Source organism: Hydra viridissima, unplaced genomic scaffold (assembly GCF_058129835.1).
Source record: "Hydra viridissima isolate aposymbiotic clone 2 unplaced genomic scaffold, HvirCarnegie_v1 scaffold_1, whole genome shotgun sequence".
NCBI lineage: Eukaryota > Metazoa > Cnidaria > Hydrozoa > Anthoathecata > Hydridae > Hydra > Hydra viridissima.
The window spans coordinates 6,101,648-6,116,762 of record NW_028324300.1 but is presented as its reverse complement, the minus strand read 5'-3'; the positions used below and the strand labels follow the sequence as shown (position 1 = coordinate 6,116,762).

The following is a 15,115-nucleotide window of genomic DNA, read 5'->3' as shown; positions in this document are numbered from 1 at the left end:
AAAAAGATAAATTTGTTACATCAACCAACAAACCCTCTAACAAGTTGCATTTACCTGATTCAAGTTGTAAATCCCACTGAATTATGAATTTGCTGCTGTTGTGATGTATATACACCAGACGAGCCACATTAGTTGGATCCAAACAACTTCGTAGTGGAGTTACAATATTTCCTGCCTCTGAGAAAACTCGTTCTGATGCTGCAGAAGATGCTAGGACGGAGAGCACAGCACGAGCAGCTGTAAATAAAAGTGGAAATCGAAATTCATTTTGTTTCCACCAGCAAAGGACATCAGTATTTTTTGGCACTTTGACTTTTGAAAAAGCTTCCCACTCCATTAAAATAAGAGGTTTCTCTTCAGCTCCAACCATTGGGTCTGTTGCTTTTTCTTCATCTCTGCAGGCTTCATAAAGGGGGTCGTTTTCACGGGAAAACTCCTCAAAAACCTCTGGGCGTGTTGCAGAGGTCCATTCTTCGTAGGAAGAATGCTCATTAATAATTTCTCGTTTGACCTTTTCGAATAATGCCGGGGAGAATCGATGTAGAGCCACACCACGGTAGCGTGATCTAAGTTGGCTTCAGCAAAAGCTTTCTCATCGCAGCCATGGTTCTTAAACTTTTCTTCAAGCTTGGACAAAACAGCTGCACAGTAGTTTTTCACATCTTCTGTGTTTTCTTCTGTCATGCTGTCAGAGAAGATTTTGTGCAAGTTGAACACTTCGGGAATGACTTCATGAATTGATGGCTTGTCTTCAACAGACAAGGTGTTGATTGCGTCATTAAGCCTTTTCATCAAGGGCAAAACTTTCTGCCAGATTTCAAAAATGGATTCATCAGGAATTTCTTTCCACCAGGTATTCTGCTTGTCAGGGAATTCATTTTTCTTTCCTTTTCTTTGTATGTACAGAAGAATAGGCTTCGCATCTAAAAGTGACTTCAAGCAAAAAAACATACTATTCCAGCGTGTCTTGACAAAGCTTTGAATTTTATGGAGTGGTCCTTTAAACAAATTTTTTTGTTTCAAGTGCGCTGCAATGGCCTCGATTTGGCCTGCAATCTTGGGTGAGTTTCGAAGCAAAGAGGAAAACGCTTTTGCTTTTTCGAACCAAGGACTGGCTTTAAGTCCAGCCAAGCAGACCAGATTTAACCGATGGTTGACACAGGAAACTGATGAGACTGAAGATGAGTTTTTTGAAAAAGCCTTCACATTGGCGGCAGCAGCATCATGAGTGAGAAAAATTTCACAACCATTGGGCAATTGACTTTGTAAATCCTGAGTTAAACTAGAAGAATAAAATCATAATATTGTAAAAATAATTAAACAAAAAAATGTTAGAGGCACATAGGTGCAGTAGCATAGCGAAACGGGGGTAAAGGGCCTTTTCCTCAGAGCGCAAACGATTAAAGAGGCGCCAAAAAAAATGCTCGTCTTTTTATAAAAAGTTTTTTTCTGAAAAAAATTTGTTTTTTGTTATAAAAAGGCCCTTTTTTGCTATTTTGGCCACGGGCGCTAATGACCCTCGCTATGCCACTGCATTGTAAATACCAAAGTCTATATAAAAGTGATAAACATCAAAAGTTGCCAAACAACTTTTTTTAATTGGAATTTGACAGAAAATCTACTAATACAGTAAAGTCTCCCAATTTTTTAGTTAATTATAATTTACTTGAAAGAAATCAAATAATAAAATAAAATATTTTTTACTGATATAACCAATACCATTCAAATTTTGCCCAAAATCATTGCATTAAGTACTTACTCCGAGAAGATTTTTTGTAAGTTTTCAGCAGTCTGTGGAACATCAGTTGGCTCACAACACCACAATAATCTCCGTATTTGGTAGTTGTTATTGATGTAATGGACTGTGATGGAATTATACTTGTCACATGCTGGAGAGGACCATCCATCAGTGGTGAAACCAATGCGCATAACCATTTTGATCTCGGAAAAGACGATGTCTTTCACAGCTTTTTTGGCAGCCTCATATACAATGGGAAGTTTATACTGAGCGTAGATCCTTGCAGAACAAAGTGTGTACTAAAAATAATTTAAAATATTTTGAATCACAATAACGCCTGGCATTTGAAGCTTACTTTACTCGGGTAGTTACTAGCATAAATACTGGAATAGAACTCTAATATACCTGTGGACAAATTGCTTGAAACATTTGTTGAATCGATGGGAGTTCCATAAAAAATGATTACCTCCTATTGATGCCAAAAACTCAAGTTTTTCTCCAGAAGTGGTTTGTTGAGACTTTATTTCTTCCTCCTGCCGCAAAACTTCATTATACACAGTTTATGTTTGCGCTTGAGTTGTGACTTCATGCCAGTTGCAGAAGCATTTGATCTAGCGATTCTGTTAGAGACGACATCTGGACATAACTTGCATTTGACTTGTGAAACATTTTTTGAAGTCGGTTCAACATCTTTAAAGTTATTCCTTCAGAGTTTTTGCCTTTTGCGACCAGGTGGGAGTCTAGTTTCTGCAAATTTAAAAGAAATCGTTTACAAGCTTAAAAAGTAACAATACCAACTTTATAGCAAGTATTACTTATTCTACTTTAGGATCCCTGTTTTACAATCTTATAATATAACTTAAAGATGAACAAAACAATTTTAATTACTGCTTCGAGCCTATTTAAAAAAATTACTCTGGGTTATAAAACAATAAAAAACCTAATTTGTACTAGTCGTCTGAAAAGAATTAGGCTGTCTAAAAATAAAGTTAAAATATAATTTTAGATTTAAGCAGTTCAACATAAAATATTTTTTGAATCGGGTAAAATCGGTTGTACCCGAGAATGAACCACAAAAAATTTAAGAGGATTTTATTTAATAATATATTATATAAATTACAACTAATATAATTAATGAAATTCTATATAAGTTATGGTATACTCTCTTTACAATACAAGACTTTACTTATAAATAGTTTTATTAGAAATTTCCCGAATTTTAAATTACCTATTCAGGATAATTTCGTAGCAATAAGGTTTTTAGTTTCCGCTCATTGTGGTATTTTATTGGTTTTATTACGTAAGGCATACGTTCGCAAATGTTCTTTTGATAATTAATCCGTACCAAATAAAAAGAGTTTTTAATTTATTTATTTTGTTTGCAGACAAAAAGCCGCAGAAATTTAATTTTTGATTTTTTTGACTCTGTTGGTAATGCTATGGTGGTTCTCAGTTTTTCAGGAAAAGCTAGTAGCTAAAACAGTTGAAAAACATCCAACAATTGTTGATTGCGTTTGTACATTAATGTCATGTTCTGGAAGGTGTATTGAAAATTGCGATTGCAGGTGTTGGAGCTATGTTGGCTGGAAAGACGTTTCCACACAGTATTAGAGTATTACGTATGATCGTGGAAGAACTAATTTCACTTTTATTCTCTAAAGACATAAGTGATTTTGATTCTTTAAAGATTCATCTGAAAAAAACAGCAAGTAATAGTAGAGCATCAAAACATTGCATCGACTGTTTAACAAAGCCAGTTTTCATTGTGTTAACCCAGTAGGCACGGGACCTAAAGAAGACGTCTTTTGAACGTTGAAAACACGTCCAAATCGTTCAAAAGAATTTAAAAGGTGTCTTTTTTACGTTCCGTACCCACTGGGAATATTTACACACGCCGAACGCGAAAATAACTGGACTTTGCATTTGTGGGCAATTTGACGAGCATTCTGTAGTTTATTGGGCCGGGTGAATAAAAATGAGCAATTGCTTTTATTCAGTAATTGGTCAGCTTTACGTGAATAAAAACTTCAACAACTTTTCTTAAGTTTTTATTCACGTAAAATTGAGCAATTACTGAGTAAATTGCTTACCTTTACGCGAATAAAAATATGAGGAAAACTGCTGAAATTTTTATTCACGTAAAGCTGACCAATTACTGAGTAAAAACAATTGCTCATTTTTATTCACCCGGTCTATTATTGTAAAATATTCTGTAATTTTTAAACTTAAAGAAAACTATTCACTTCATTTTTATTATCTATTTTACCTTTCTCAGGACGTATTTAATGTTGAATCGCTGTCTTAGGTCTCCCGAATCCCTTTCATTTGCAGAAAAATGGTGGTTTCCTTTTTTTGATCCCGTTAACTTTGATTTTCAATATTTAAAGTTGCCCAATATACCATTCTGGCACCCCTTCCCCCTCCCATTATGTTTCAGTAAAATAGAATCAATCATTAAATATTAGTTGTACCCTATTTCAAGGGTACAAGGGTTTATAGTCGGCAACTGGACTATTAAAACATTTATTAAATTTTGGCAATAAAATAATTTTTTTTATTACAATAACAATATATTGTTATTGTATTACAAAGACGAATTACAATACAATTTTTATTGTTATTGTAGAGGGTCATTACAATACATTGTTATTGTTTTATAAAGATGAATTGCAATACAATATTTATTGTTATTGTATTACAGAATTACAATAGCTTTAAATCACAAGTATTGTTATTGTTTCTAAGCCAAGTTAATACAATAACAATAATTATTGTTACTGTTATTGTTTTCATTACAATTACAATAGTCCTTACCCTACCTACAATATGTGAAATAAATCCGCAAGTGGTCTGTAAAAACAACACGTGAAACATTTGAGTTATTTTTACAGACCACGTAAAAATTACGTATTTATTAATAACATAAGGTACAACGCACAGTGGACCAGAATTCACTTTTACTGGACAGAATTCGTAACTAATTTTATATTAGAGCTGTATACACTAAAATTAGTATGAGTACTAATATGATGTCTGCGCTTTTTATGAAGGTAATATTTTTTTATTTTGTTGCTATGGATACCTTATTTTACTTAGCAACAACCTATTTTTGTTATCTGCAGATATTTTATAAGTACTATATTCACTAAATTTGGTATGAGTACCAATATGAGATTTTTATATTTAGTTGCTATGGATACTTATATTGCTTAGTTACTGGATTATTTCCTTAGTTATAAAGTGGTAAATTGGTATTTAAATATTTTATCGGATTTTTGACCCACCTAATATTGAATAACAATTGAGTATTTAGGTAAATAATATTTTAGGAATAATAAAAGCAAAAGAAAGTGCAAGAAAACTTTGCCAATTTTAAATTACATCAAAAAATTATAAAACAATAATATTGTTTGAAGTATTTGTAAAACATCTGAAGGAAATGCTTTATGATTTGTTTGGTGTGATGTTGATTTACGCAGTGATGAAATAAAAGGATCACTGGAAACTAGGAGTCTATTGGTAAGATTAGTATTTGTTGCTCTTCTGGATGGTTCGGTTGAAATTTTCGCGATAATATTTGAAGTCTTTATTTCTAGCCTCTTAAGCTTCCTCTGACATAAGTCCGATGGGTAATGTAAGGCTTTTAATTATGTCATGCCCATGTATCAATACTTTGTGAACTGATTGAGCCATGTAATACCATGGATAAAGGGACACATATAGTCTAAAAGTGTCAAAACAACAATCCTTGAACTTTAAGCAGTCTATTTCATATCCTGAAGAGAGCGTTACCAAGATAATGTAAAGTCTGAATATAAGGTTTTGATCAATACCCAAAATTTCAGCTGTTTGTTCATATGCTTCAAAATCAAGCCTTGAGGTGTTGCCATCATTGCTTGTTCCAGAACCACCATTTTTTGGGAAATCAACTACAAGTCCCATTTTGTTCATAAAACCAGTCTGAATCTTCTGTTCAGCTACAGATACCTTTTCTTTGTGTTCTTTAGATGTTGCTTCTTGTTTCTTTTTTATATGCAATGTGCAATACCATCTCAAAAAATCGAATCCATGCATGAAGACTGGAAAGACCATATTTGAACTCTCTGTTAGTATAATCTATATTAAGGATATCAAAACTATTCATATTTTTTGGAGAGACACCACACACTGAACAGCGTTGGTATAAGTTATTTTTTTCAGATAATATTGTTTGAACCTTCCCATCAATCATTGTAAGTTACAATTCACTTCAATAGAAGATCCGCAAACCTCTAATAAAATCATACCCAAGCTTTCTATCTCACTTTTAATGTACTGATCTTCTTCAATCACAGATTCCTTGGATTCCATTTTGTATTCCATTTTTTAAATCTTATGGGTCTACAACAGGCTGTGGAGGACGACTTTTGATTTCTCCAGATAGGCACCTTTTCATTGCTGTTGTTAAATCCAGTCAAATCCAATGGGGCCAAGTAATAAATAATAGTTCTTCATGCTTTAAATCACTGTTAATGTCAAGTTCTGATAAAACTTGTTTATAAATGCTTTGGCCAGTAGCACCATCAAAACCAGCCTTACACGTTAGTGTCATTGTTTTTATTGCTTTGTTGTTCAATATCAAGTGCCTTAGCACAGGTTCGTGAACTGCACAGATTCTTTGCAAAGTATGAATCTTTAAATCTTTTAAAGAAACTGAAGCTGAATAGTCCTCTACTGTTATGTTTGCAGGATAACATTTCAATTTTGCATCCCTGACATCATTGTAAGAGGAGTAGATGTTATATTCTTTCTCCAAGGCTCCGCTTCTAATCAATTGATAGGAAGCTTTTGTCAGACTTGCATTAATTATTAAAGCCAGTGCTTCGTCTACTAAATATTTAGTTGCTTTATCTGTATTTGAAATATTTAAAACGTTCTTGGCAGCAACAACAATAGATTCCTCTCTAAATTTTTTATTTAGAGAGGAATCTGTTGTTATTGTTTAGATTCAATTAAACAAGATACACGCCGTTTTTTAGTTTTATTAGAACTATTATCAAAAGCAACTGGTTCAATGTCTTTTTTTCTGACAATTAAATATTTATTAAGCCAGTTCACAAACTTCTTTTCAACATTTTTGACAGTATAGTAGTTTGCAGATTTCCACTTTTTTTTATACAAGTAAACAAATCATTGAACAGCATGCTAAAATCAACGCCTTTAAAATCAGCAAATTTTGGCTTAATAAATTTCAATATATCTTCAGTAATATTTTGTTTTGAAATACTAAGATTGTTTCTTTGGAGAAATTTATGAATGTCTAAGTTTAATAAAACCATATCTAAATAATTATTGTAACAAGTATTTTGTATTTAAAAGTTCAATGTTATAATATACAGTGGGCAAAATAATTGTCCGTACATTAATGAAAAGTATCTATATTTGATCAAAACAACATTTAAAAGTATATAGATAGTTGTAATTAAGAGTTTTTAAAGAAATATTATAATATTGAAGTAATTTTAAGTGTATTAGTTAAAAATATATTAATATATGAAAAGTTACATAAGTTTATTTGAAAAGAGTTAAGAGTTTAAACAAAAAAATTGTCCGTACACTATGTTAATTTTTAAATTAAAATTAGTTAAAATTAAGTTAATATCTTGTTGGACCACCATCAGCTTCAATAACTGCTCTACAACGATTTTTCATTGATGAGACGAGTTTAGACGTAATTTCTTGATTAATTGATGACCAAACATCTAAAACCAATTCTTTGAGCTCGTTTTTATTCTTTGGAGCTCGATCTTTCATTCTTTTTTCCACCACCGACCATAAATGTTCTATAGGGTTCAAATCGGGCGATTGTGCAACCCAATCCAACACGTTAATGCCATTTGCAGCAAGATATCTGGTTACAGATCCAGCTTTGTGCTTTTGATCGTTGTCATGTTGGAATATAAATTCCGTTCCAAGTCCTAATTTTCCTGCCGAAGCCACCAAATTCCGTTCTAATATGGATCTATATAAGTGTTGATCCATTTTCTCATCAATAAATTCAATTTTGCCAACACCAGACGCACTCATGCAGCCCCAAACCATAACATTTCCACCACAAAATTTAAATGTTGCCTTCAAACACTTCACATTATATTCTTCTCCGACTCTTCCATAAACTTTTGCACCACCCTCAGCTCCATATAAATTAAATTTACTCTCGTCTGACCAAATAATCATATTCCAGAATGTATCATCCTTCAGAACATGTTCCTTTGCCCACTGCAACCGTTTTCTCTTGTTCACTATGCTGATGAATGGTTTTCTCCGAGGCGTCCGTGCAAAAATATTGGCTTCATGCAGTCTGTTCCTAATTGTTTGTGGCGATAATTTAATATTCAATTCATTTTCCAGCTCTTTTGATACTTCTACTGCATTTTTTCTTCTATTCTGCTCAATTTTCTCAACTATGCACCTGTCAACTCTTGGCGTTATTGTTCTTTTTCTGCCTCGTACACCATTATTTGCCACTGATTTTTTTTTTAAAAATACTTTTCCCATATATATTGAACAGAGCTTGGTGGTATTTTCAACATTTTTGCAACTTTTCTAATTGATAATCCATTTTCCCTATCAAAAATTACTCGTTTACGTAAGTCAATACTATATTCTTTTCTTTTTCCTTCCATCATAGCCACGTAGTTAAGAAAAGGTTTATTTTTATTTATTATAGTATTATTTAACCTAAAAGCACAAGATATTAATATAAAAATCATTTATAAACAAAATTTTACCTTTTAAATCAAATGTACGGACAATTTTTTGGTTTTAAAATTTTTAAAACTTTTATATAAGTTAATTATAATTAAAATTGTTGGGAGAAAATTAAAGATGGTGTATCGTTTTTATTTGTTTTCTTGTGCGCTATCTATTGGTTTAATTTTTTTTTTTTCTATCATTTAAAGTTTTAGAGCTTTTTTCAAAAAACCTTATTTTTCATTAATGTACGGACAATTATTTTGCCCTATGTATATGCCGCCTGGACTACTAATTATTGTTAGTAATTAAAATTAAAAGTAATTAAAATACTAACAACTACCGAAAATATGTTGTTGCTATGCTATGCAAAGGAAGGTATCCATAGTAATAAAAAAAAATTAACCTCATAAGAATTGTGAATCTCATTTTAATACATACCCCCAATATTGTGCACTTAGCGCAAGTAAAATACTGTTAAAACAACTTTAATGTAAAAATGAGTTGTTGCTATGCAAAACTTAGTACCATAGAAACCAAGTTAAAACATAAAATCTGAACGGGGATTTAAGGGGACGAGCAATCAATTAAAACTCGATTGAAGCATCATAGATTTTATTTATGATGCAAATTGTAATAATTATTAGTTAAAGTGCGGCAAAAAATAAATTTCTTAAGGAATTTCTTTTTTTTTAATGTGATTTTCAAAGTATAACTGAGATAACATTCTATGACAAATTTATTTCACACATTGGTTTTTCTTATCTTTAAATACTCTAGAATAACATGTACTATTTTTTGTTTCAAAAATGTAGATTTAAACGAAATATAACAACGTTGATGTCACCATTAATTACTTTTTTACAATTTTTTTAAATTTCAATATTCAAATGCTTAGAGTCCTGGTAACTAAGAGATTTAATATAAATAAATTATCAATAAATTTCTCCTAATATAGATAGATATTAAAATTAAATAAGTTTTGAAGATTAGCCAACTAAAACTTTTCCCATTTTGTCCACCTACTGGCCCACTGTGCAACGTTACATGTCTGATTTTTACAGAATATCATAGATAACGTACATTAGAAACATTTTTTGCAATAAGATAAAACAGTCAAAGAATGCGACATGTGATTTTAGCAGATCATGATTCAATTACCAGATCAACTGCTTGCGGAAGTCAACTAGAAATTTTCAAATATTTTGTAATATTTACTAAAACAACAAACTGGCATAGCTTCTCCAAAAAGAACTACAATACGTGAGAAAAAATATAATATTTTAAATAAATTTTCTGGTTACGTTTTTACAAAAAGATGAACTGCTGATTCGCGATGAAAGACTAAAAATCCTTGTATATAATCAATTTTGATGTCGCTCGTGAATTATCATCGCGCTAATTACTCTTTTAAGAAACTTTTACGTCTCAGCCATTTACTTAATAAGTAACATCACTAATAAAGTAGATCGCTAGTATTATTTCGAAACTGCACTGAATAAATTCATATACCATGTAATTTCTTTTGATATTTATCTTATGAAGTTAGTGATAGTTGATGGGTCTAAATGCCAAACATTGCAGAAAGACTTTAGCATGACAAATGGTTTGATACTCCACATTTTCTGATACTAAAGTAGACAATAACATATCTAGTAGAAAAAAAAAAAAAAGATTTTGTCATTTCTTTTAATGTGAAGAAGGAAAAAAAAAAAAAAAAGCGAAGAAAATTTATTACTTTGATTTTCCTTTTTGTATTGTTTACAAAGAAACTCGCGAAGGTTGTAAGGCTCAGTATGTTGAGAAACTCTCTGCAAAATACGTTGACATTCAATTGACTTTGTGTAACAGTGTGATTGATTCTTAAAAAAAGTCCATCAAAAAAAGTTTTTTCTTTAAATAATGTAAGATTAAAAAAAGCTACCGATAAATTATTTCTATTTCTATTTTTTAATACTACAAAGTGTAAATATATAATTCAAAGGTTGTGCGGAATAACGAACTGCGAGACAAGGAACTGCAAAACGCGAATTATTATCGTTGTAATAAGTATACCTTTACTTTGCTTCCACGATAGTATTCCAATACACCATAATGGTAGCTCTTAGATTTCAAATTATCATATTCATTGTCAGAAATATTTAACAAAACTTTTGCTACTTCTTGATCAAAATCTAAAACGCATTCAGCTGTGCCATCATCTACTAATGCCCTGTTTTAAAAGTTGTCAAAACTAAAACCATTTTTTGGGTTACACACTTGGTTTACTTAACTAACGCAAAATATTCATTGAAAAATCATCATTTAGTGTATAACCATACTTTTGAATAATACTAAATACACGAGTAAAAGCACAACAATTAAACATTAAACTAGGGTATTACTCTTACAGAGTTCATGCAACTCACATACCTAATATAGTTGTAAAATCAATATTCTGATACATAAAAACTTGCAGATTACTCTTTTTTGCGTAGTTTTGATTAAGTTTCACAAGTTTTATTATCTTGTATAAATTAGGATTCTGCTCTGCTAACTTTTGTTTTTTGGTGAAATACTTCTTAAAACACCCTGGCTTTGCATAATTTGTTTTAGAAACTTTTTTTTAGTAAAATAATTAACCCATATTACATGCCATTTTTCATGGTATGAACAACATAAAAAAAATATATCAATGTGAAATGAGAAAAAGAATTTGTTGAGAAAAAGACAATTAAAAAAACAGTGTTCCTACCTTACATAAACCAAAAATTTCTTTTCTCCTTTACACTCATTACTACAAATATTATGAATTAATACATTTTTACATAGGGAACATTTCCAACTCATTTTTATTGATTGAATGAAAGTTACCCTAGCCACTATTAAAAACACACTGTTTTTGCCGCTTGCTTTATCTAGGACCAGGGCAATAAGGTTTATTCTTTCGTTCTGCATAATATTAAAACTTTCTATAAGGCTATTGAAGTCTTCATACAAAAAAGGAAGTTTTATCATTTTAAATCGAGAAGTTGAATTGAACTTAAAGAATGTAGAACGATCAGACTTTACTAGTTGTAGACCGAAGAATTTTACTAATCCCCCAGGAAGCATTCCAAGAGGGTAAAAAAGTTTATTTGAGTCAAAATATATTGGAGTGATTTTCTTTGTCTGGTGAACATACAAACTGACTATAAGAAAAGAGGTACAATATGGATAAAGGCTTTGAAGAGATTCTGATAGGAAATCCTCAGATTGTCGACCAAGTCCAGGCACATAGATTTTATTTCTTGAGTGCAGTTCTGTGTCAAACAAAAACTTCTTAGATCGCTTAAAAGATCGCCAAAATATAGTGCCAAATAGACAGCTGAAAAAGAAACAAGAATAAAGCTCAAAACCTTCTACAAACCTGCAGCGTGTGTGTGTGTGTGTAAGAGAGAGAGAGAGAGAGAAAAGTATACTTTTCTTCGTTCAACTTCAATTTCTTTTTTGGATGCAACTTAATGCTGGTTATTGAAGCAATATTGTTCACAGAAAATATATCATCCAAAGAAGATATAACAAGGTACATGCGAGTATATACTCTGTTAAAATATTTTCCAGAAGAAATTTGAAACTCTTTATAGCAATACTTCTCAATGATAAGTTCATATTTGTTAACAATGATTCCATGACCATTTAAATGTGAGATATCTTGCCCTGTACTATTAAATAATATTTATTAAAATAATGTTAAATTTTATAAAAAAATTCAACCAAAAAAATGTTCATAAATCATCATACTATGAATTTAAGCTGCACAATAAACAGAAAATATTTAAAACTAATAATCTTTATATTTCAAAATTTAATCTTTTTTCAAAATTATGCATTAAAACATTTGATTCAAAAAATGAAAGTAAAGTACTCGAAATTTAAAGATTTGATATAAAAAGGTAAAATAAGAATGAAATGAAAACTCACCAAACCAAATGAATATGAGATGTAGAATCAACTATTGTATTATTAGAAAACAATCCACATAAAATCTAAATTATCAGTTTACACACCTTAAAATATTTTAACTAAAAAAAATTTAGATATTCTAGAAGTTATCCTTAAACAAAAAACAAGCAATCTTCAACTAACAAAAAAAAAAACAGCTCTTAAAAAATCAATCTTACAATAGAAAGCTGAGAGGAATTTATCTTTGCATAACTCCACCCATCAGAGCAGTGATGAAATGAAAAAACCTTAGAAATGCTTCCGCTTTGCAGATTCTTGTTATTTGATTCAGTTATTATAGTAACCAGATTTCTGAATTCTTTTAATGTGTTTAACTTAATTGCAATTTTACTAACAAAACTACTCTTATTAGTGTAAATGCAGGAATGTGGCATATTAAGAAATTCTGCAAAAACTGATGGTCTTAAGATGCTCTCATCGTGTGTAAACACCCACTTTAACAGTGATAAAAGCTTTCCTGGTTTTTCTTTTAATCTAAAAAGTAGAAGAAACTGATCATTATTTAAGAAATTAAAAAACTCACAACACTTTTCATTTTAAAAAAGTCAAACTTACGTCAAAACTAATGTTTGATAAGCTGTGGAAAAAAGCTTTTTAAGGAACTTCACCATTGCAATATAATATTCGATTGAATAAAACCGTAACTGTGAAGCTATTGGATGCAATTGAGGAAACACAACCTAGTTTTAAAAGACCAAAGAGTATTTTAAAAACTCAGCATGCTAAATGCTTAGTCAAAAATGTCATAAAACTTTACATTCATAGTCAATAATGGTAATAGGTTTGTTTGCTCACAATCAATATATTTAGAGAAAATAAAACTAAAAGAGAAAAACAATTGTTATTGAAAGACTAAAAGACTGAAGTACACACATTGTATGAAGATTGCATAGAAGATAAATTGACAACTTTTATTTCACTAGTAGAACAGCAGCACAGTATTTTCTTTGATCCCTAAAGAATAAAACTTTAAATATCTTTCATAGTAGAGGCATTTTAAGATATATGTGTGCAAATAAAATGTTGATTTGGAAATATCTGTGATAGTGTTTGTTTGTAATTACTTGTGGAATATAACTAGCAACAGCTTTAAAATACTTACACTTGCATAACAAGAATATATTTTAATTCCTTAGCTTTTTTAACATAAACCTATAAGTATACTTCCAGCACTGGAAGATAGTTAATAGTTCTCTTTTGCTTAGAACTTTATTTATAAAACTGTTCAAAAGACTTTAAATATTTTCTGAAAAACAGAACAATTCACACTAACATAAATCAATAAATGAGCATTATGAACAAAAACTTCTGCACCCTCACGTAAACCTCTTCCGAACTGTGAGAATGTTGTCAAACAAGCAATTAATCTAAAAATAAAAAAATCATCATCATCATAATCATCATCATTTTTTTCATTTAAATTATAAATAACATAAAACTACAAAGCAAAAGATTTTTACTTTATTTTCCCATCAAGCTCAAGAATTCCAAATTCAGCATAACCAGTGCTAGTAATGACACCCTAAAAGTTTTATGTTCTGATATTATTACTTCAGATTAAAAACATTTTATAACGCAAAAAAACAAAAAAAACATTGCTCTTGAAGTACTTGATAATTGATCATTCCACTTGAAGTTTTAATGCACATTTCCTTGTAATGCTGTGGGACTTTCAATTGTCTACAAAATGCTGATTCACTTGTCAAGAAAATGTTATGTTTTTGCTCCACTTTGTTTACTATTCCTAATTGGAGTCCATTTATATTGTACATGCAATTGATCCTTAAACACCAATACCAATGAGCAAATACTTTCCCCTGAACTACAACTGTTAAGATCTGTGAGTCAACAAGCGATTTTAACATAACTATAAAGAATGGCACACCGCCATTAATTTTACTTAAGCAACTTTTTCTTATAAGAACACCATTTAAAGATATATTCAGCTTTCCATCTTCTATATTTTTAGGTTTATTTGACTTTAAAAAAAACATAGCTTTTATTTCTACATAACATGATATCTTAGTGTTTAGATTTTTGATTTCATACAAAGATTGTTTTTGATCAATTATGTAGTTCCACTCTAAAACTATGCCTAGTGAATTTATTGAAGAAAAACTGGCTTTGGGATATACACAGCTTAGTTTTCCAGTTTTATCTTGAACAACTATATTTCCACTTCTACTTGAAGGGTCAGGTGAAATTTTGCACACAAGTATATAGAAATCTTTAAAATTGTCTTTTTTATCTGAAATATCATTCTCATCATGGATTTCTGACTTATTAATGCTAAAAAAACTGCTTAACTGATTTTTTGATTGTTTTATTGTCTGAATGTCAATGAATAAGTATTTGGAGAGCAATTCACAAACTAAATTAACTGAAGCAATATTGTATTTGTCACAAATTAATTGTAAAAGCATCAAAGAATCTTGATAAATGCTTGTATTAATTTCAAGCACAGATGATATATGTGCTACTAAAACTTTAAACCATGGATGCATATTAGTTTTCTTGTAGTCTACTGTCCCTACAGTCTAAACAAAGAGTTAAAAAAAAGATTATAACATTCTATTAACATTACATAACTTCAAAGTTAAAAATTAAAAAAACAAACAAACAAAAAAACAACAACAACAACAAGTAATCAAAAGACTGTCC

At 30.5% G+C, this 15,115-nt stretch overlaps 1 protein-coding gene across 3 annotated transcripts; it reads right to left on the bottom strand.

The window, feature by feature from the left end:
- Positions 1-9,663: 9,663 nt before the first annotated feature.
- Positions 9,664-15,032, bottom strand: LOC145187368 (uncharacterized). 3 transcript variants are annotated; one of them, XM_090088320.1, is made up of 12 exons: positions 14,065-15,032; positions 13,915-13,976; positions 13,728-13,821; positions 13,328-13,408; positions 13,010-13,134; positions 12,613-12,928; positions 12,413-12,477; positions 11,911-12,153; positions 11,205-11,816; positions 10,526-10,682; positions 10,209-10,332; positions 9,664-10,122 (listed from the first exon to the last, which is right to left on the bottom strand). In XM_090088320.1, exons 1-12 carry the CDS (start codon positions 14,956-14,958, stop codon positions 10,016-10,018), a joined length of 2,880 nt encoding a protein of 959 aa, XP_089944446.1. In that variant the 5' UTR covers positions 14,959-15,032; the 3' UTR covers positions 9,664-10,015. The 3 variants fall into 3 exon arrangements, with proteins under 3 accessions (XP_089944446.1, XP_089944454.1, XP_089944460.1); XM_090088328.1 differs by having other exon boundaries at positions 9,664-10,101; XM_090088334.1 differs by lacking the exons at positions 11,205-11,816; positions 11,911-12,153.
- Positions 15,033-15,115: the final 83 nt, after the last annotated feature.

Bases quoted from the DNA above. Each gene is read 5' to 3' on its own strand.
- LOC145187368 (XM_090088320.1), bottom strand. From the start codon at position 14,958: ATGCATCCATGGTTTAAAGTTTTAGTAGCACATATATCATCTGTGCTT. The intron at 12,929-13,009 runs GTAAGTTTGACT...TCTACTTTTTAG, and splicing joins TATCAAACATTAGTTTTGAC to ATTAAAAGAAAAACCAGGAA. The intron at 11,817-11,910 runs GTATACTTTTCT...TTTCTTTTTCAG, and splicing joins TTGAAGTTGAACGAAGAAAA to CTGTCTATTTGGCACTATAT.